At 39.0% G+C, this 24,065-nt stretch overlaps 1 protein-coding gene across 8 annotated transcripts in view; it reads right to left on the reverse strand.

Annotated features, from left to right (window-relative positions):
- Positions 1-24,065, reverse strand: part of ZMYND11 (zinc finger MYND-type containing 11) — an 84,364-nt gene that overhangs the window by 25,216 nt on the left and 35,083 nt on the right. For 6 of the 8 annotated variants that reach the window (XM_075997487.1, XM_075997488.1, XM_075997486.1 and 3 more), the window contains exons 3-4: positions 14,994-15,153; positions 5,928-6,089 (exon numbers count right to left, since the gene is read on the reverse strand). In XM_075997487.1, coding sequence (XP_075853602.1) covers positions 5,928-6,089; positions 14,994-15,153 — 322 coding nt within the window. The remainder of the gene's footprint in view (positions 1-5,927; positions 6,090-14,993; positions 15,154-24,065) is intronic. The other 2 variants (XM_075997490.1, XM_075997489.1) reach the window with 1 other exon arrangement.

Raw genomic sequence — 24,065 nt, forward strand, 5'->3', positions numbered from 1 at the left:
TTATAACATAAAACAATTATAAAAATCTAAGAAAGACTCTTTGGAGAGATTTCAGTGGAGCAGTCTCCACTTCAGAGGCCCAAATGTGCAGAAGAAAACAAGGGATCACTGTGCTCGTCCCATTTCCTCACTCTCTCTGCACTGCATTTACTGTAAAAGCACATCACACGTAATTTAGACCCCTATGTTCTGCTTCCACATTTTAGTCCAAATATAAAAACTGCATTTATCTGCATTTAAATGGGAGAAGTGACATGAGTCTACAACTCCCTGAGTTACGCAAACAAGATGCATTTGTGTAAAGAACATGCATATATTAAAAGAGGATGGAGGAAACAGGAGCCCACTTTCAAACCACGTCTCCAAATTGTTAGCCTGGAAAGTACTAATGATTTTGTATGAGAAATCTACACTTTACTTGGTAGTTTTGCTGTACAGTGTTTTTCAAAGTTAACCTTCTGACTTTGCATATGAGGTATGAGATTCAGAGCAAATGCAACATGCTCAGACATTACGGCCCCTAACCTGTGCAGGATGGTGTTTACCACAGAACCTGCTCTGCACGCTAGGGACAGGGAAGGCAGGGAAGTGGTTTTAGGTCCTTCCTCTAGAATTCTCCCAAATCATTACTGGTGTGATGGGAAAACATATACTGGGCCATGCTCATAAGGCCAACGTTTTATACCAAAAGATGGTTCTCTTGGAAAAGGCACTTAGAATATGAATGTTCTAAAACTGCACTAACAGGGTAGCCATGCGCCACATGCGGCAAACTGGAATCCAGTTCCTCAGTCTACGAGACACGTCCACAGGCTCCACAGACACGTGGGCAGTGGCTCGTACCAGGCAGCACGGAGACCACTTTCATCACGCAGAAGACACTCGGGCAGCCCCGCTCTGCAGGCAGTGTGGTGCCGGCCTCACAGGTGGTCAGTCCTAAGGTTACTCGTGACAAGCTGCCCGGCCCACGTATTTTTTAGGAAACAAAATTTCAGTAGTTACCACTCAAAAAGTATCAAGATTTTCACCAGCAGGCGTGCAGGCCAGCATGTGTGCAGAGCAGGTACACACGGACACACACACACACACACACGGGCCTGTCTCTAACCATGGCATCAGAAGATAAAATGACTTTGTCGTTTGGAAACTACATATATGAAAATGAAGCAATATTAAAATGAGACACCCATTTTTATCCTATCAAATTGGCAATAAGAATTTGAAAAATGCTTTCATGTGTTGCTTGTGTAAATGGGTATAATCTTCTGAAGGACAAGTTGGTGATTTTTACTAAAAATTTAAATGTGCACACTAGCCTTTAAGAATTCCACTTTGATAAACTTCCTACACCAAAGGTGACCAGACAGAATTACATAGAAGTATATCAATTAATTTTCTTTCTTTCAAAAAAAGATAAAGGACTATATTGTGTTTGAAAGGTATTTCCTTTAAGTAAATAAAACCTTAAAAGTAACTTTCACAAAAGAATACAGTTTTCTCACTTTTTTCTTGGAAAAGTCATGGCTATTTCAGGAAAATAAAATCCAAATTAATTCCAAAAAACAAAACAAAAGCTTCAGTTTCACGCAGAAATAAACAACGAGAAGACGCCTCTTCAGAAGCTGGAATGGTTTACAGAGCAGAATGACGGACGCCAGGGGCGTGTGGACCAACATGGAACTGGTCAAGGGACCCTCACCCTTCTGTGCTATACCGTGATGTGTACAAGACGTCGGGACGTTGCTGGGTGGAAATGGACTAGCTCCACCGGTGATGCGTGTGAAGTTACACGGAAGTGGACAGAGCAGACACGCACCCAGGGAGCAGTCTCTGTGCCAGCGAGAACACAACCTACTACAGGACAGGGTTTCTGGGAATTGCATTTTTCTTATTCTTTTCTAAATTATCTGAATTTTTATAGCAATTAAAAAAATTAAATCTGTTTTTAGAAAATGAATGAGAATTCTTAGTAACAAGAGTATGAAAATGGACACTACTCAAATTTTTTTCAAAGTAAAATATAATCGGATATTACCAGGCTACATTTCAATAATAATCTACTGTGTCTATAAAGTCTATTTTTTAGAAAGACAAGACATTCCAAAGAACTATGCTCAGGGTTGTGAGAGTCTTGAGATCATGAAAATTAATAGAATTATTTTTAATTGAGAAAAATGCCTGTTATTGCCTTCTTAAAATATTTCTGAAATACCTATATGCAATGATAAAGCTATTTGAGCTGAATCGACAGCTGACAGCGGGGGACAGAAAACCTATTCTCAGTGATTTTTTTTAGCATTTTAAGGGACATAGGGTGTATGTTGTCTGATCACTACAGAATATTAGGAAGAGGCTTAATCTTCGATTTTAGGTAATAATAGTTGGCTTCCATTGATTATTCTTACCTTTATTTAAATTTGGCTGTGGCATTTTATCTTCAAAGTTCCTTATCAGTATAGCTAATTAATCTATATTTTTTCCAAATATTAAAAAGAAAACAGAGTAGAAAGTTATTCTGATTTGGAACCATAGTTTTTGAGTTTCTGTCTATAGACTTAGTTCTCTTAGTCCAATAATATTTAAATCTGGCCAATCTCTCTTCTTAGATAATTAACACTTTATTCAAAGTTTTGAAACTTTGTTTTAAAGAAACAAATCAACCTTAAAGCTTCACCTTAAAGATATTTAAAATTCCATTAGAATTTCAAGGTTATTATTACCCCTCTCCCAGGAAAGGACTTGGTAGCACTTATTTTTTCTTGAATATATTAATAACTATAAAACAACAGAATGGATCTAAGAAATAACAATTTCTTTGGAAATTTTAAAGCTCAAGATAAAATTTCTATCCTCAACCTAAGAAACAGGCTTTCTGAGCCTTACCAGGGAGTAGCTCACAGGCTATAAAATAAATGCATAATGCAAGATTTTGTATAGACTTATAGCATCATTTCAATAAGCATAATTATATCACAGTGTAAAAATATCTAGCTTGACAAAGGCAAAAAGCCGAAGACAAGAAAAGAACAGGATAGGGCAATCATGTTTCTGTGTGAGCCAATAACACTGTGCAACTTTAAAATTTTTTCATCTAATCAGTAAACAGTACGGCAAACACATATAGAAAACATAGTGCAACAAATTGGTAGTGAATTCTAGTGGAAGCAGCATCACACATTTTCTTCAAAGGTATAACTGTTCAATTTCCATTCTTATATAAGAAATGTAAAACATTTACAACGAAGTTTAACCCTTTGCACTCACTTGCTTTTTTCTCGATTCCTTTATTCTACTCGGGATTTAATTTTTTATATACCCCAGATTTTACAAAGTGCGGCAGAATAAAAAACTGGAGTTTCTTTTCATACAAACTTATTTACTTGGATTTTTTAATATTTCAAATTATTGATACATTCAAAGAGTAATTTTAATCTCTATAATTTCTACTAACTGTGTCGAGTCACACTTGACATCCGAGTGCAAAGGGTTAACCTGTCCTCAAAAGTCCCAGTGTTTTTGTCTAAATTCTCTACTATGAAAATAAGAACTAAATATTGAATACAAAAGAGCCATGACTGTAAAGATCAGATGCACTCAGAACGGCATTCCCCGGTTCCTGCGTCCACATCATGAGGCTCACTGACCAGTCTTTCTCTCTCTTGTATATTTGCGCCTTAGTGCTCGTTCTTAACCACTTCGGTGCCATCGTCTACTGTAGCCGACAGCCACAGATGGACGCGCACGGCGACTGTAGCCGACAGCCGTGATGTGACTTTTCTAATTTTTCATTTATCAAAATAAAATTGTGAACATTTAAATATAACGTAACAAAAACATATGTTACCTGTTCTGATTTACATTACAAGTAAAGCTGCCTGTAAAGTGAAACGAGCTTTCAGGGCTTTCAGGGCTTTCAAGCTTTCCTCATCGCACAAGAGCAAAACGGACCCGTCGTCAATGCACAGCACAGACCGCCGTGCGGACCGTGAGTGCCGGCTGTGGGCGAGGTGGCGCGGCCGTAAGCGCCGCACCGAAGTGGTTAAGAGCTCATCAATTCTCTACTTTCCCTAACGTAAATTTTTTACTAGGAAACAGGAGATATATGTTTGTTTTTAACACATTGCCACACTAGAAAAAAATTTATTTCCTTGGGGCCACAGTATTTTAATAAGAAAATAGAATAAAAACTACAAAAACAAAATGATCCTTTCTAACTTAATGAAAAACTTATTATTTCTTATGGTTTTCTGAGATATGCTGAATGACTGAGTTATATATACTTCACGAGGCCCCAGGCTCAAAACCAGCGTGAGTCAAATACAACCTGCATGGCAGACGGAGTGTTAAAGTGTACACTCCAAATCCACGAGAGAATAAAATGTGAACATCAATGCCTCTCCTCTGCTCACAGCTGTGACTACACGGAGCCTCGTGTGCGCTGATTTTCTGCAGAGAGCTACATTCTGCAGACCTCAAAGAGGAGGGCTGTGACTTGAGCCTGGACGCTGATACGGTCAGACTCGGGTCTGTCATCACTTATCAGCATTGGCCATGTGGCTGGTAGGTCGTCACTGAACATTTCCCTAGTGCTGCCGACGGCTTTCGTCTGCGGCGAGCACGCACAGCAGCGTTGGGGAGGCTAAGCACACTGAGCACCACAGAACCACAGTCACTAAGGGAAGACAGGCACGTACACTGTACTGTGTTTGCCCGAAAATAAGACACGGTCTTATTTTTCCTCAAGAAGACACCCTAGGGCTTATTTTCAGGGGATGTGTTATTTTCCACTCAAAGCCTCAGCTTGCAGCACGCACAGGATGGCCCGGACCTTTCTGGTCACCTCTGGGACAGCAGCTGTCGTACGGGGCAGAGGAGAAGGGCTGCTCGTGTTCTTTCCCGCTCCGCGACGGCATGCAGGGGTTGTGCAGACGCGCTGCGCAGCCACGCCCGTCACTAGGGCTTCTTTTCTGGGTGGGGCTTATATTGCGCAAATGCTTAGAAATCCTGCTGGGGCTTATTTTATGGGTAGGTCTTATTTTCGGGGAAACACAGTAGTTTGCTCATCATGCTGGCAGGAAGATTTTGACTAATGTCACAAGGGGGAAAATTATGAAAACAAAACTTTTTTTGGAAGAGTAAAGGAACACTTAAATTATTCAAGTATTATAAAATATATTTGCAAACTGAACTCAGGAACCCATACTATTTGCATGATTACAAATAAATACTGTAATAATAGCAAGCATAAAATAAAGGAGGTTGCAATAACTCCTTACTTATCGGTGCCATATGTAATGCAGTATTTAGTCATCACACATCACTCGTATACACAGACATTCTACATTCTGCAACCAACAATCATAGCATGGATATTCTTCAATGGGGAAAATGAATTAAAATAATTGTGGAGATTACTTATTTTTACCTAACAGCAATTTCATTTTGTTTAAATAATTAGGATTCTTTATACACAACTGCCTCATCCCTCCATCCTCCAAATAAAATATAAGCATAAAACAAACTAACTCACGATATGACAAAAATAAGGCAATGTGACATGGGTATAAAATGGGAAGTAGATAAAGAAAGCGTCCAACAACGTGCCTCTCGCTAGCTGTGTTTTGTGAGCAGCGTGAACCGTGCAGCTCATCGTAAAGTGCTTGGTGAACGGCTGTCGGTGCGGAGTGCTTCCGGCTCCAAAGGCTGTGGGGCGGATGGCCGCACCGGCCAGAGGCAGGTGTAACGGGGAGATACTTTCGTGTGGTCACAGCTCTCCAAAGCCCCACCCTGAAGATGGCATCGCCGTTCCAGAAAGACAGCCCCCACCCTCCATCCCTTCGCCTGGCCAGACCACCTGGGACGTCCTTGCGAGTCTATTGAGTCATTCCAACCCTCGACCCAGCACAGGAAAGCTCGTAGGTACTCACCCTGCACACTGGGCACTGCCAGGGACTACTGCTGTCTCTAAGCCTGAACTCATCAGACAAACACTTGGAATGATACACACGAAAACACAGGTCACATATCAACACCTCTCCAGGCAAATGGCATTCAAAACAATACCAGTCATGATTTTCTGTTTCCCAGTCCTACAAAAAATACAAAATAATTTTGTATGACATTTTGTCAGTATCTGCAATGACTAAGAACAAAATTGAAACTCAAGTCCCCAAGTTAGGCATTATAAACAATTTCAGACATTTACTGTGTTAAAAACAAGAGGGAAAATAACCTAAAAATTTACTTCTTTAAATTTTAAAATCTCTCCTGAACATATTAATATCCAGAAATATCTTAAGGCAATCTGATAGCAAAACCAGTCCAAAATGAATTAAGTCCAAAGCCAATCCCATTTCTAGCATCTTTCATTTTTACATATAATCTAAGGAATAATTTCTTTAGTGAACTCAGTACTCCAAACCAACCTAGAGCTTAGCATTCCAAGTAAACAAACCTTTCTTTTGTTCTGCTTTAAAAAAAAAAAAAAAACATACTAAACTGTGAGAACAGAGAAAATAGTAATAAATAGTAACGCTCACTACTGTTATCTTCTCGTCCATGACACTGGGTGCTTCATTAAAAATAACCACTAATCAAAATGCTCATGTTCTGATAGGTTGTCAAATTTTCAGTGTCTGTTGAATTTGAAAAATAAATTGAAAACTTGAAACTAAAGGATTAATCGCATTATCCAAGGGAGATTATCATAGAAAGAAAAAAAGGAAGCAGACTCCCGATTGTGACTGTTCCTAGAAATAAAAGGACGTGACCGCAGCGCGCAGGGTTCCCCACGACGCTCATCTGGCCCGTTCTGCTCAGCTGATGCCGTCTACACATGGACGGGAGACTGTAGAGGGTCTCCTAGTTTGGAGTTCGTCATAAATATCACTCTTAGCTTTGATTATAAATACTTACGTTAAGAGTGACGGGCTAGCTCTCAACCTCCTCTTGTACATGCGGTAACCACATGAATAACGGCAAAACCCACAGCCAGTATGATCAAGCCCTTCCACTGGGGACCCTGCCATCCCAAGCTGGGGTTCTGCCGCCATTCTCTGTCCACAAACCACCGTCTACACTGCCTCCGGGGCTGAGCAGCCTGCGTGTGTTCTCTGATGTTGCTCCTCACTGCTGGACCGTATCTGAATGCCACTGCCTACTCCTCCAAAAGAAAGATTTACTAATGTCCCAAAATTCGCGTCTTCTAGCCCACAACCAGAGTCATGCCTAGAGTGCAGTAGTAAATCCTGCAAAAACGTCTTTATTGACTAAAATAATAAAGAAGGCATGACCATTTTTAGTTCTTTCCTGTCCAGGGATATATTCTGCAAACTCACTTTGGTGGAATAATTTCAGTTGCACTGAAATCACAAAATACTGATTTTACACAAAACCCTGACTGTGCGTGGTAGGAAAAAGATCTATCCACGAAGTCTGACCCAGAGCATCACAAAGACGTGTGTGGTGCTTGGCTGAATTAAAACAACACTCGCTGGTATACCCATTTCAGATGGTTCACATTAAGGTTGCATTTTAGACACTTCATCAATTATTGTATCAAAAACCATTGATAAAGTAGGTTTCAGTGGAGATAAGGTATCCTGCTCGACTTTTAGTTAACAGAACTCCTTCCAAATTTAAAACAAAGTACTTGAGAATATTTCCTCATAGCTGTTCAAAAACATCTTGAAGGGTTTCAGTGGCTTACGTCTGACTCAATATTAACAACAGAAACTGCCATCTCTCGCCCTGTGGATGCTTTACGTGGGCCTGTCTTCACGTGATGGGCGAAACGGTGGTCGCTGGGCTGGCTAAGAGAGGGAGTCAGGGCATATTCTGCCACAGCCCCAGCCCCTGCATCACTCCCTCCCACCCCTACTCTTTCCCCTCCACCATGAAACGAAGATGAAAATGGATCTTTCTTCAATAGGGTGTATAATTCTTGACCTAATTTTTCACAGCAATTATGGAAATGCAAGCACAATTCAAATGCAGTAAAAGCAGAGAAACGTCAGGATATGTTTGCTAAGAGCGTGTTGCTGACTCCACTCTCCGCCACGAGAGGAGGCGTGGCTGGAGAAGGCCCTGCTGCCCGCCTGTCACTCCTGGCAGCAGTCTTCAGAACACTCAAAACATGCCAAAGTCCAGTTCAAAAGTTATCAGACTCTGACTCCGGGAAACACTTTTCTGAGGTATAAATGATACAGCAATGCTTATTATAGGCCAAGTTGCCTGTAACTTGTCTTTTTAGCAAATAAGAATCATTTGCGTGGTGCTCTTGGCTCGCACTCAACCATGCCATAGCTGGGTCTGCATTTTCACTGGCCCCACCAGTTGTCACCAACACTAGATGCACGGCCTGAGTGACAGCACGTGTGGAATGCCACTTCAAAACAAGGACGCTTTTAAAAAGCAAACCTACTAGCACAAAATTCAAAGCTAGAAGCAATGTAAAGATGGGATGGTTTCAACAAACAATTCTAGCAAGAGTTAGCTAGGCCTAAGCTAAGATACAACTATAATACCAAAAAGCAGAATTAAAGCAGAGTAACACAGTGCACAACTGGTTCACCTGGTTTGGGGTTGCTGTCCTGGAGAAAGGCTGATACTGCAGGCCTTTCGAAATAAAAGCGAAGTGATCTTGGTCTCTCTACTGTTATTTTGCTCAGTATCAGGCAATATACAGGGATAAAGGGATTTCATAACATGGTCAAACTGTTTATTATTTCCTATTTGGCTTATACTGTTTTGCAGATGATATTAGCTGATAACCTATCAATGTGCTAGTCAATCATTAATGAAAAGACAGCAGCATGCAAACGTGTTACTTTTCACACTAACATGAAAGCTACAAGTGGACACAGAGAAAATCTCTCTCCAGGAATTCGCGTGTCATGAAACCCATGATGATGTTAACATCACAGTAAAATATTAGAAAAATATTTTACTAATAAACAAATGTGGTACCATTGTAAGTTTGCATAAGACATGAATGTATATCTTATTGACTTAAAACTGGTTCGTACTGGATTCTTTAAAAATCAGAATGAATGTGAGTGTGGTGAGCTCAGTAACTCCCATGGTATGCAATTCGTGCAGGCTGCCCTCACACCCTCGTAGGAACCTGAGTCTCTCTCATCCATATGGCATTTGGTTAGGGCTCCAGAGCCAGACTGGTTTGAATCCTGGCCCCAGAGCTCACGCCTGTATAATCTCAGGCAGAATGCTTAGCCTCTGTATGTGCCACTTTCTATCTGTAAAATGAAGAAAGGTGCTATTAGGTACAGCACCTAATCTAGAGAGTTTTCTAAGAATCAAATGAAGCAACGTGTATACCATCCTTAGAGGGTGCCTGGCACAGTGTGAGCACTCAGGAAGTGTTCACTGACATTGCTACGACTGTCTACTGAGTGCACAGAACAGGACTGGCCAAGTCATAAAACGACACAGCAGGCTTATAATTATGATGTGTGCACATTTCTTTTCCAGACCCTTCAAAACTCATTACTACATCTGACTTTCACATTTCTGTGAGCTGGACAGGGCAAGAAATGTTAACGCTGACTTAGAGACGAAACTGAACCACAGTCACGTAACAGGGTAGGCGTGTGGAAGAATAAGGGCTCCAAATTATAATACACCTTCATCAAAAAAGCAATTTTAAATTTTAAGGCCATTTCCTATTTCTACTTAAGAAGCTGATAAACATTACACTACCAAGCATATGCGTTTGAGATGGCATTTTAATCTAGATATAAAATTAATTCTCTACAGTTTTAGGCTTAGTTTAATTCTATTAGAAATTCACTTAATCATTAGGAGCTAAGAATTTGATGGTTACATATAGTAATTTTAAATATTTACTTTTTAAACAAAAACATTATAACTAACATCGCTCAGTAAAACAGAATTCAGACAGAAGGAAAAGGAAAAAAAGAAAACACACACACATCAATATAAACCAAAAAGAGCATAATGGGATAGATGACCCAAAAATATTCTACTGAATAAAATAGAAATTCTATACCAAAGCAAGAATTTCCAAGTATAAGTACATTATCCTTTAAATGCACATAGAGCCATAGTATAATTGATTTCTAGCATCAAATTTTTCACTAAGGGTATTTAAAATCATATGATTGATTAATTTATGACAACTGCTATTATAACAAGAAAAATGGAAAGACCTAAAATTAAAAAAACTCTTAACGTTCCACGCTGTGTTTATGACAGTGCTGCTCTCAAAACAAAGCAGGGAAACACCTCTCGCCTGGGCTGCTGAGGTGCGGGAAGAATAAGGTTGTAAATTCCGATCCTATCTCTTATCCTAAAGATGTGAGCAAAGCTAAATTTCAAGAGAAATACAGCCCCAACCTTCTTTTAGACTGATTATTTTGAGTTGGGAGGAACAGATGATGAAAGGAAAAAAGTGCCAGTCTCGCCCCACTGTAAACTGAGATTTAAGTCCATTTACCCCAATATAGTATGTGAGTCCTTCAAGTAACCACAAAATATGTATTGTCATTCATTATGCTTTTTAATAGGTGTCAAAAACTCTAAGTGAGAAAAAGCAAAAAACCCAGAATTTACCCTACCTTTTCGCATTTAAAAAGATGCCTCCCAGGCCTATTTCAAAGGAGCACGAGGCCCTGCTTGTAGGCAGTGCCCGGGGAGCGCGTGGAAAGAAGGAACTCGCGGCCCTGTCCCTGCTCCAGTCACTCTCGAATCATAAGCAGCAAAGCAAACCAGGGAAGGGCTCTAACCGAAAAAGCAAGCTGTGGCTCCTAAACTCATTGACATTAACTACGAAAGAAGAAATGAGGCCCTGAGTCCAAATTTGGCAAGTAAGTAAAGGAAGAAGTCATTTTAAAGCAAACCTCCTGGTTTTTTAAAATATATTTTTAAAGTTATCCTCAACACGTGTGACCAGACTATTTAATTTCAGATCAAAAGTATCTGTCAAATGATAGTGTGGCTTTGTGCTGGGACCATGAAGAAAGTCGGAAGTAACCACGTAAGTAACGTTAACTGCCTCCGTTTCAAAATAAATACCTGATATGCTTTATATGCAAATGATCCATAACTGAATGTTACCTGCCTTACCCTGTCACAATAGGTACTTTGGTAAGACCTTCCCAACTTTAGTGAGTACCTCATTAGTTAAGAGTTTAAGGGATTAATCTGTATTTATTACAAAGATAGCTACTAAACACCAAACATAACTTAGCCCAGAAAATGGTAAAATTCTACCTAAGAAATATACTTCTCAAGTCGTCAGAATAAGGGGGTGAAATACTGTGAAGAAGCTTGGATTAAAGGCAGCTAGCTGTGTACACTTCCATAAAACAATCAGTTGATGAAGCAATCATGAGCCCATGAGAACATGTAGCATTTTCTTTAAAAAATCAAAAATCAAAAGAAAAAGGTTTTGATATAACAAAACACTGAATGATCAGAAATCAGAAAGTTTCACGCTCTGCCCTGGTCTAATGGCCCTTTACCAGTATAACTTCAAAAGCTCTGAAAACCACCTTTAAGTTAATTATTATGTTTGGACCCTACAAGTGAATGGTACTGACATCCCAATCTGCAAGTATAAGATGACTACAGGGAATGTACAAGAGTATTTCCCAGGTTCAGCAAGTTTGTCACTTTAAAAATTGGTTGAATTTGTTGGTAGATTACTTCATCTACTTTTTTTTTTTTTTAAAGAGACAGGGTCTCGCTATGTTGCCCAGGCTAGTCTCAAACTCCTGGCCTCAAGTGACCCTCCCGCTGCCTTGGTCTCCCAAAGTGCTGGGATTGCAGGTGTGAGCCACCACGCCCGGCCTTGCAACTACTATTTTTAGAGGTCATCAAAGGAAAAGAAGAAGAGTTTTACTATCCATTTTTTTAAATGACAGAACTGCTTAAATAAAGACCTTTTGTAACTTTGAATTAAATGTTTAAAAACATGTAGCCAGAAACACCCTACACCTTCCCTTCCCAAGGCCATATGTATCTCCTTGACCTTTCCCTTTCTCGATACTGAGTCAGAAAGCCAAGATGAGTAACAACACACATCTTTCAGTTCAGAGAACTGAGTTCTTAGAGGCATCAAAGTGGCTCATGCGAGACACAGGCAGTGAGCCACAAAGCAGGGCGCCAGCCCCCAATGCTGGCGTGTGGGCAGCCGCCGGCCACAGAACACCTCTGTGCAACTCGGGAAAGGTGGCCCTCCCACTCTTGCCACACACGGATGTGATCAGAGCACCTCACCACCACCCATGGCGACTCCCGGATAAACAGGGAAGCGTGTGGCGTCTGTGGCATGCATGGTGCTTCCCACGGCGCGAGTGCGCACACGTGCGGCACCACTGTGTGCAGCAGCCTGCATGCACTGGCCGAGTTGTCGACACACGTGCGCAGGGCTGGCCTGGCAGAGACGCCTGTGCTGGGCCCGGCAGAGACGCCTGTGCTGGGCCCGGCAGAGACGTCTGTGCTGGGCCCACTGAGGCGCAGTTAGTCACAGTCCTCTGAGGGTTATCAAGGTGTGAAAACTGCAGCCGGGCGGTGCCCCAGCCAAGGTCGTGAAATTCACACGTGATCGCCTCTTTACGCTAGTAGCGCCTACAATAAAGAGCCAGTGTGCTGGCAGAAAACCTCTCGTCTTTTGATACCAGTTGAAAAGTAAAAAGACCCCAATAAGAATTTTTGCTTGTATGCTTAGTAAAAAGTTTATGTACTTTTGCTGTACTGTATACAGGCATTTCTTGTTTTAAGCATATTTATTCACTGGCCAAAAACTTGCTTTGAATACAAAGTTATATGCTTTATATAGATAATTCCATTTAATTCTTTAGACAATCAAATGAAATAGATGCTAATGTCTGGATGACAGTTGAGGAAAGAATCACAGGTCAATAATGAAACCTGTTCATTGTAGCCTTCCCTCTTTCTAATACACTATATTACCTTTGAGTTTTTAATATTCACGTATTAAATTATAAACTAGGCACAATTTTGATATATTCAGTTGTGCTTAGATTATACATCCATATTTAGCATGAAAATGTGAATTCTTATTCACTAGAATCAATCAGAATTAAACCTGTATACTGTTTGTTTGATTTACATTTAAGATTTCATCTGGGGAGGGGGGAGAAAAAGATGATTCTATAAATATATGCAATAAGAACATGTAAAAATAAAAACTAGAATATAAGACCTAATATATTATTGGTGAACACATAATAAGCTCACTAACTGCCTGTTGAATTAAACTGAACAAGAAAACCTCAACTTGAGGAGAAAGAAAGCATATGGAAAGGCACAAATGTAATAAAAGAAATAATAAAATCATTTTCTTTTTTTTTTTTTTTTTTTTTACAGAATCTCGCTTTGTTACCCAGGCTAGAGTGAGTGCCGTGGCGTCAGCCTAGCTCACAGCAACCTCAAACTCCTGGGCTCAAGCAATCCTTCTGCCTCGGCCTCCCGAGTACCTGGGACTACAGGCATGCGCCACCATGCCCGGCTAATTTTTTTTTTCTATATATATTAGTTGGCCAATTAATTTCTTTCTATTTATATAGTAGAGACGGGGTCTCGCTCTTGCTCAGGCTGGTTTCTAACTCCTGACCTCGAGCAATCCGCCCGCCTCGGCCTCCCAGAGTGCTAGGATTACGGCGTGAGCCACCGCACCCAGCCTCTTTGTTTTTTGTTTTTTTTTTTGAGACAGAGTCTCACTGTGTTGCTCAGGCTAGAGTGCCGTGGCATCAGCCTAGCTCACAGCAACCTGAAACTCCTGGGCTCAAACCATCCTTCTGCCTCAGCCTCCCGAGTAGCTGGGACTACAGGCATGCGCCACCATGCCCGGCTCATTTTTTCTATATATATATTTTTTAGTTGGCCAATTAATTTCTTTCTATTTTTAGTAGAGCCGGGGTCTCAGTCTTGCTCAGGCTAATTTCGAACTCCTGACCCTGAGTGATCTGCCCGCCTTGGCCTCCAAGAGTGCAAGGATTACAGGCGTGAGCCTCTGTGCCCGGCCATAAAATCATTGTCATGAAAAAATATACACATAATTCCCCAACCAAAATCTTATGGATTAAGTTGTACTAAATATTAGCTAATTACTATGTAAATCTCAGAAATTATCAGTATAATTTTCTATATTAAATCTGTAAGTTTCCAAGTGTTTCATGATTATAAATTTCATGTTATCTGGATTGAGTATACAATCATCTATCGATAATGATATTTCTAAGCACAGTATTAGAAACACCAAAGAAAATAAAGTAGAAAGATAGAAATATTACACATGAAATCAATCTTTGTGTAACCAAAAAATGTACTTCCATATGTGCCTCTGAGTATAAAGTTATATACAGAGAGGAAACGGAGGATTAAAATATCATCACTGAAAAGAGGAGTCAAAATAAGAACTAGTTAAAAATACAAAGAGAATTAATTTTCTATTTGATTTCTGCTCCAGTACACAAAACCTGCAATAGTCACTAGTTGATGAGGACAATGGCCAGGGGGTCTAACGTCTGGAAACTTTGTGCCTGCCACAGAACTCCCAGCGAAGCCTGGCTCTGGGCTCTGATGCCACCACCCCTGAAGTGACACCGGCTCCCTAAGACAGCACAGCCCTTACTCCGCCTGAGCATCCGTGTTAGCCTGCACTAAAACTTCTGTTGCTAATATTTACTGAAGAGAACACTTGGGAATGCCATTAAGCCTGTGTACACTGAAAGGGCTTTTGTTTGTTTTGTTTCATTTTCTATATTCTAGGTAACACAGACAGAAAAAGCAGGATCTTTATAAAAGTGAGTTATCTCTTAAGAATCAGGAAGGAAAATATCCGTACTACCAATGTAGAGCCTTAATGCTGATAAAAATCTTAAAATGAAATATTATTAAATTTCTGAAAATGAATCTCCACAGGTTGTATCTAAATAATGTTCAAAAATTGAAAGCTTACATCTCTAAATATAATAAAATATACTTACGATCTCATCTCCTGGCAACCAATATCCTTCCTGTTCAATGCCAGCTTTTGAGCCTTTGCAGCCCACTGTTAGAGTTTCAACAATAAGACCATCTTTCACAGCTAAACTCAGCTGACGGGTGGTCTCTTTTGGATGCATGCCGTGGACTCGAGACATATACCTGAACACAGAGGAGAAAAAAAGATTTAAAAATCCTTTAGTACTGAAAACTAAAAAGTAATAAAAATAAGAAAGTGGAGGTGATTTGTTTCTCTTTTATTACATCTTGTATTTCTCAGCTGTGTTGAAAGAAAGAAGGAAGAGAGAAAGAGCAAGTGAGAGTCCTGAATACTCACTCCTCCAATTATCGTGCTACTTAAACCTAAATTCTATTCTGTATGTGTAGAGCAATATTTGTTCAAAATGGTCCCAAATCAGCAAATATAAATCACTTAACAGATTTCAATCAAACATCCCACTTAGTTTTAGTCTCTGGAGTAATTACCACTCACTCCCACCCTACAGATTCTCAATTTAGAATTTTAAAATCTTCAACCATAAGGCTTTAGAACAACAATCGTATTTTGTAATACTTTTACCCAACACTTAGGAAATGATACCAGAGAAAATACAGGAACTACATGAGAGGCTGTCAACATACAAGGAAAACACAGATGCACATTGTGAACAATAAGGCAAAAGCGTCATTTTTCCCAACAAAATATACTTGGGACTGAGTCACTGGAACACAACCAGTGTTCCCTGATTTATAGTTACATGGTATTTTTTAAATAAAAACATGAAATATTTCAAACATACCCTGGACCACAGAGAACAGTAATATCCAGATTCCCTCGTATTCACCAATTATATTTAACTCATGCTAGTATTTGGCAAATTTGCTTTATCTTTCTTTTGTTTTTCAACGAAATAAAATGTTATAAAGTTCAATGTGTGCCACTTTCCATTCCCCTCCAAGCAAACCTCAATACTGATACATATATGTATGCAAGTATCTGTGTATGATGTGACAAGTGACAAATCTTGCAGTAGAGGTATACATGTATTTTGACATGCAAAGGTCAAGACTAACCAGAACTGCGGTTTGGAGAGCGGGGCAGGACACAGGTGAAAGGGAGCACGTGCTGGTCCCTCACTGTCCACAGTGCAGAGCCAATTACTCCCGTCAAGTGGGCTATTGTAATCAATAAATGTTACCCTCGGCACAGAAACGCTTCTATGTTCCCTGCAAAAACTCATACAAACACACTATGCAGCGAAACGTAAAAACAAAACAGTGAAAACATGAAGCATGTTATATATGATGAGAGGACCCAAACCAAATACCTTTGTCTTTTTAATACATATAAACTGGCTAAACTCCACAACTAAAAAAATAAAAGCATTATTCAGAAGACTGAAAACGAATGGGCGAAGAAGGCACATCGCAAGATGCAGTCCAAATAGAGCAGGGATCGAGACTGCAGTGTATAGGGTTTGGAATCCAGGGCGAAAATCATTTACAAAAGGACAAGCAGAGCACAGCTACGATACAAAAACTATAATAAAGGAAACATTGAATGAACTGCAGAATTATGAGATTTCAATTCACTTCTCAGTCCACAAAAATATAATAATCATTGAGTCAAAAAAGTTACCTAAAAATTGCAAAAGATCTGAAAACGATAAAGAAAAAGCTAAAGTAATGCTATGAAAAAACAAAAATTATAGAACAGTATTAGCGCAGGAGCTCCATCTTAAGAAAAAACAAAAGAGAGGTACCATTGCCTAATCTAATCAACAGTGGAGACACAAAGCCCAAACATACAAAGAAAGAAATGTCTACAAGGAAAAAGCTACATGTAAAATGGAAATTAAAATAGTCATAAGCCACTACTTTGTTCAGTTCTGCACAAAAATATACAATAAACACTACGATTTTGTAAGAAAATATAAATGACCAAAACTTGGCCATAGAACAAAACAGAATACTTAAAAAGACCAATTTGTAAAGAAATAATTAGAGGAAGTTGGCAAAGAGCTTGCCCAGAAAAATATCAGCTAGGGATATATTCATAAGGTAACTCTATCAAACTTACAGTGACAGATAACCCCCAGCATGACTTAAACTCTTCCAGTGCACAGTAATAGGAAAGCAAAGAATCTAGCACAGAATGGTAAGAAAGCCCCACAAAATAGCACAGAAAAAGAAAACTAGTGTCCTATATTTTTACTGATATAAAAATCCTAAATAAAATTTTTGAATATAGTTTAATATTAAATATAAATTAATAAACATTAGTAAATTCAAATGTCAAACTAAACCATAGCCAAGTGTTTAATTCTAAGAATTGAAGGAAGATGTAACGCCAAGAAATCTAAAAATGTAATTTGCCCCATTAATAGATCAACAGTGAAAAATCACAAAGATTTCTATACACACTGAAAAGGTATTTAGTAAAATTCAATACCCAGTGCCTAACAAAACAGAAATGAGTAAATACTTCCTTAACCTGATCAGGGTTATTCAAAGTTGTCTATGGCTATAACGTTTCTCTAACACTCTGCAAAAGTAATAACTAAAGTAGTTGAAATAAGTATAAAAGTTGGTAAAAAGTTAAAATGATCATTATTTGCAAATCCTGTCTCTAGAAATCCCAAGAAAATCAGCTGATATGCTATTTTTAAGCAATTCAATAAATTCCTCCAGTGCAAACTAATTTACTAAAATTAACAGCATTCATATATGAGAACCAAAAACAGGGGATTTAAAAGAAGACCAAACCTCAGTTATTTAAATAGCAATAAGAAAAATAAAATCCTTGGTAATAAATAGAAGAAATGATAGAATCTGTATGAAGAAAATTCTGAAATGCTACTGACACCAAAGGGGAACAAACAGAAACTATCTGACTGGAGGAAAGATGGAGCCCCACCTTAGTATGAACCTGTAAATAAATTCTAGATAGATTAGATTTAAATATCAAAACTCCACAAAGTATTAGAAGGAAAACACTGCCAAGTGTTTCTCACAATGGTGTGAGGAAAAACCTTCAAAGTATGAAATAAAAGCCAGAAGTGATGTAACAATATTGACATATTTAAAAAATCAGCGATTTCAACATAGGAAAAAAACACAATAACCAAACACAAATGACAGGCTGGGAAATGTACTTGTGACATGTATCACAAAAGAACTAATTTCTACATATTCCTAATATATAAAAAAGCACTACTACTACTAAGAAGAACCACAAAGTAACAGTTTGTGCCGTCAGATTCATAAATGCACAAACAATCCACAGGGCGTTGGATGACTACATGGACAGGCTGGGCGTCACTGCTGGGGTTGAGTCCGTATTGCCTCTGTGGAGGCTAATTTGGTAATATCTATCAAAAACAGAAATGTACTCACCCTCTGACCCACAAATTCTATTTATAGGAATTTATCCTATAGCAATACTTCAGTTATGTACAATAATACATGTATAAGGAAGGAAATTCATTTTAGCATTGTTGGCAGCTGGAAAAGATTAGAAATAACCAAAACATACATCTTAAGGGACTGGTTAAGTAAGTTATAACTATTTCAGAGAATATTATATAGTCTTTATAAGAAATGAAACAGTGTCATAGGTGTTAAGATGATATAAGCACTAAGGAATATTATGCTTTTAAAAGACCACGGTATAAGATGCTATTATTTCTCAAAAATATCACACAATTGTAGACGTACGATAGAGTTCTAGGGGTCCATTCATTTCATAAACTGTTAAGAGAGGGGCTCAAGGAACAAGGGTAGAAAACGACTTATTTTTTCCACATTATGCCCTTTTGAATTTTGTTTGTGCATTTATTAGCTAAAGACTATTTTTACTTTTAAAAAGCAGTAAAATACAAACGCTGCTTTCTCCCACATGAGCCTGCCAATCTCGGGCAGTTCCTTGCTTTCTTTTCAGGCTCACTGTGGCTCTCCTTGGTCCTGTACTCATCCACAGTAACTTCAGAATTAGCTTGCCAAGATCCATGAACATAATTAAATCTCATAATTAATTTGAGGAGAACAAATATCATTACAATCTTTCCACTGATGAATTTGGTACATCTGTTCATTTATTTTTATCTTCTTCTATGTCCTTAAAGTTTTATATTTTTTTATCCATAAAATTCATGTCTTTTGTATTTTTCCTAGATATTTTGTATTTATTGTTTCTTTTGAAAAAGGGATTTTATGTAATATTTTCTGGCTGGTGGTTGCTGGTAAATGTTGGGCAATTTTGCTTACTTTTAAGTTTGTCTATAAAGTCTATTGAACTTGCCTTTTCTTATTGCGCTGATTAGGACTTCGAGTAAAATGACACCATAGGTAGTAACGGCGGATATCCTTGTCTCATTTTAGATTTTGCATGGGATTCTTATAATGGTTCACCATTAAACATGATACGTGGAGATGATTATTGATAGATATATTTTATGAATAAGTTGATAAATATAAATATTATGTTTACCGCAGGATTTTGGTACACATCTTTCCTGTCCTAGTTTGCTAAGTTTTTCTTTAAAACAAGAATGGCATTGCATTTTATTATTGCCTGATACATTTTCATCAACAGGCTTTCATCTCACAAATGGATCTCAGCCATCATGTTCTCAGATAGCTTCAGAGCATGGATTAAGACACAATAAAAGAAGAACTCTAATCTATCTTCAATAGAGCATGTTGGGCTCAACTTTCTTCAAAGAGAACTGATGTTAAAGCAAGCTCTTCTGGTCACTGGGTACTCTGTCTCTGGCCTTCGCGGAACTACAAAAGGCATATACGTGACAAAGAGCAGGAGGCATCACCCAGCCTGTGCCAGGGATCAGGGTCAGGAAGGACAGGGCTGAGGGAGGTCTCTGAGCCAGAACACATGAACAGCAACGACGCAAAGAAAACGCTTCTTCCCAGTACTGACCCACCCTGAGAACGCAACAACTGGGCTAATGCTTTTGTGTGTTCTGAATGGAAAGTTCGGTTTAGGCAAATCACAGATAAGTGATCTACTGCATAGTAAAAGTGTCGTCTAAAGGCTGACACCACGTGGCAGAGCTTGTGACGGTGCTGTGTGTCCAGAAGGAGCTTCTTGACGAATTTCTTACTTCTTCCCTACTCACCCTTCTGGTCTTTTGTTTTTCTTCAAAAATATGTTCTTAAAAAAAGTTCAAAGAGATTGATTCTCACCTATTTTTCTTAAAAAGTAATGAAAAAGGCTAGAACTGAGCCAGAACACTAGATGTTAAGTAAACAGAGACGTGATGTGATCCCACTGAGGCAAAGACACAGGCCAGATACAGCTGACAGGGCTTAAGATTGTCTAGAATTAATTATAAATTCCTGAAGGGTGAGTGATTTATACACTACCTCAAATATCACAAAGGGTCCCAAGTCATTATTCATCTTCTTAGATCACCAAGTACTCAGCAGGTTTGCATCATGTGAAAATATGTATGCTAATAATTCAGGTGAAGGACACTCCAGGTCTCGTTTTCTTATAAGCTGCTTACTCTCCATCACAGGGACTTTTTTTTTTTTTTCAACAAAGAGGCAAAACTAGCAATTTTGGTTTCAGATATATTCATAGTAGCCTCTTACTCCTATATTTTAATTCCACTTAACAGCATAAATCATGAACTGGTGTGTAAATGTCTAATGTTTAAATTTATATTCAATTTCTCTGAACTTTTTCAATAGCTGTCTTTTTCATTTTCTCCCACCCCATCCTTTCCATTCCTGCAATTTTCCTCACAGTGTCTAGAGGTCCAAAGTGCTCTTTTCTCTCCCGGAACACCACTTTCCAGTCATTGCCAAGCACTGAAGTGCATCCAAGTAACAGGCTACAAATCCCTAAATTGCTTCATCTCCCTTGGGATGATTCTGCATGTTCCAAGACAAAACACCACGTATGTCAACAGTCAACAGTAACAGCCCATGCTTAGGTAACATTTTCCAAAAAGTAAAGGCCTTGGCTGGGTGCAGTGGCTCACGCCTGTAATCCTAGCACTCTGGGAGGCTGAGGCGGGAGGATTGCTCAAGGCCAGGAGTTCGAAACCAGCCTGAGCAAGAGCGAGACCACGTCTCTACTAAAAATAGAAAGAAATTAATTGGCCAACTAAAAATATATAGAGATAAAATTGGCCCAGCATGGTAGTGTATGCCTATAGTCCCAGCGGCTTGGGAGGCTGAGGCAGGAGGATTGCTTGAGCCTAGGAGTTGGAGGTTGCTGTGAGCTAGGCTGACGCCACAGCACTCTAGCACCAGCAACAGAGAGAGACTCTGTCTCAAAAAAAAAATAAAATAAAATAAGCAAAGGGTCTCATCAGTCAGTTTCCTATAAGTCATTATCTACTCTTAAGCCTCTAATGATAATTTAATCTCAGAAATTTCTGGCATCGTATTTGAAACAAATATTTTGGGAAGTGAGCACCCTAGTGAAAACAGTACAAGCACGGTCCCATCCGTGGCAGAACGAAGCCCACCATCAAGTGTAGCGATGTGCTCTCTGTTAGTTAAAACACAGAACGGACGCCGTGACGTCCCCCGTCCCTTACAAACAGCTTCACACTGCCATGGAGCCCAGAGGCCTTCTACAATTCTGATGGTGATGTAGCAAATGTATTTTAAGTGTATTCTGGATAAACACTAAAAACTTAGTACTGCCCCACAATTTCAGTGCTCCAAGGCTCCCAACTACCCCAGCATCCTGGCTCAGGGGCTGAAAACAGAATCATGAAGTTTGAGATAGAAATATAAGCAAATATTGGTCTAATCTCTTGATGCTAACAGGCTTTCTGAGTATAAAAGCTATGAAAATCACAGAGAGGAAGATGCAAAACACCGGACCAGAGAAGAGTGGAATTGCTCCATGACAAACATAGAGCCCCATTTTCCCTAGCCTCCAAAGCAGTCACCACTAACTTCCATTCCGCAAATTAAAAGCAAACAATAAAGAAGAAAAGCATTTGTAACAAAATATTATTCTCAATGCCACCAAACATACATGGAGACAGCCACCCTGAACACAGTGCTGCGGAAAGCACTTTCTGGAGAGCAGTTCAGCATTACCTATCAATAGCCTTACAGATAATCCCATCATTTTGACAATAATTCTCCTAAGGAAATAATTTGAGATGATGCACAAACTTATGTGGAAAACTGTTTCCCATACCATGAAATTTTATATTAATTTTATATTTAAAAAGGATCTAAATACCAATAACAGTAAAATAAGTTATGGTATATCCACCCAATAGAATACTATGCAGTTAATATAATTAATGTCTCAAAAACAATGGTGTGAAAAACACAGTGTAACATTAAAAAGGATGAGATTTAAATGATGTATGTGCACACACATACATGTATGCATGCACACAGAGAAAGAGAGAAAGCATGTTCTACTACCAATAACAGCTGACTAGTCCTTCACATCATTCCTTCCATTCAAAACTAGAAACACCAGACAAAATACTAAAAAATAGCTTATTTAATTTAGGGGCATCTAGCCAATTCTGGCACAGGCACCTGAGAGGTTCAGAAGCAGCGGGCTCATGGGATCAGTGGCCAAAACTATGATCAGGCACAGCAAGAAGGGCAGCCTCGGTGACACCCAGAGACCAGGCTGTGATCCTGAAAGATCATCTTAGGGTGAACCTATACAGGGACTGGTCTACACAGGCACTAAACGCCTGCCTTCAAATCATGTCCACTCCTGATTAGACCAAGGCGATCTGAAACTGCACCAGACAACGCCATCCTGGAGCCTGAGTCGTATCTCTCTCTGTCCTATTTATACTTAAAATAGATACCTGGCACACAATAAAAAACGGGAGTCGAAGAATACGTAGTATGCAAGTAAATATTTGTTTTAAGGTCCTATGCTGGAGTATAGTACACCTTCTTCCCCAGTTCTGCCCTACACTCTAAATACTATACACGGAGCTTCGTCATCATAGACCTCCAGAGTGAATATTTAGGAAACAAAAATATTTCAGGGCAAACAAATATTTTACTTTACAATTGCATTGAACAAAAAGTTTCTTCAAAACCTAAACAGCATCTTTACCGATCCTTAATCAATGGAGTTAATTTTAAAATTCTAGAATGTATTCTGAAGCACTAGGTTCTTCTTAATTTGAACACTTAACCTAGGACAAATAATTTACTCTGAGAGCTTCACATTCTTCACCTATGAAGTGGGGCTAACTTTAACTTTACAGTTGTTCTGAGGATGAAATGAGATAATAATACACAAGTACCATGTAGATGATCATGTTTCGAAAACTTCAGAGTTTGCAAAGAGACAAATATAAATCCATTAAGTATAAGAAAAAATCTTAGTGTTTAATAGCTTGAACTGCAACATCAGATAGACCTATATTCAAATTTTAGCTCTGCCACCAACAGTCTGGCTGACTCTGGGCATTCATGTCACCTTCCTAAACTACATCGCCTTCGCAGCAATGTGGGGGTGAAGACAGCACACCTGTGCTGTTGCGGAAATTAAATGAGACAGTAACTTAGATGAAGCACAGTGCTTGTCACAAAACAATGGCTCATTTAATGTTATCAATTATTATAATCCTCCTTAAAACCACTTCTGTAGTTAACGAAACTGAGTATTTTTAGTGTCCCAATTACTGTTTCACATTCAGATACAAAAATATAAAAGACATATTTCCTACTCTCAAGGTTCTCACAATCAATAAAAGCAGAAATATATTTCAAAGATCACAGGAGACTTAAATAACTAATAAAATCAAATGTTATATCTATTACCATGGGAACAAAGAGAAAGGGAAATAGGATTGGTTACAACGAGGAATGTATGAAAATTTCAAAGGAGATGATATTTGAGTTGGATCTTGAAAGACTGGGTATGATTTTGTCCCTTAATGAAGGAAAAATACAAAATAAAAAATCCAAGCCAGTCATGATGGCGCACGCTTGTAATCCCAGCTACTCAGGAGGGTGAGGTGGGAGGATCACTTGAACTCAGGACTTTGAGTCCAGCCTGGGCAACCTAGCGAGACCCCATCTCTTAAAAAAAAGAAAAA

Source organism: Microcebus murinus, chromosome 25 (assembly GCF_040939455.1).
Source record: "Microcebus murinus isolate Inina chromosome 25, M.murinus_Inina_mat1.0, whole genome shotgun sequence".
NCBI lineage: Eukaryota > Metazoa > Chordata > Mammalia > Primates > Cheirogaleidae > Microcebus > Microcebus murinus.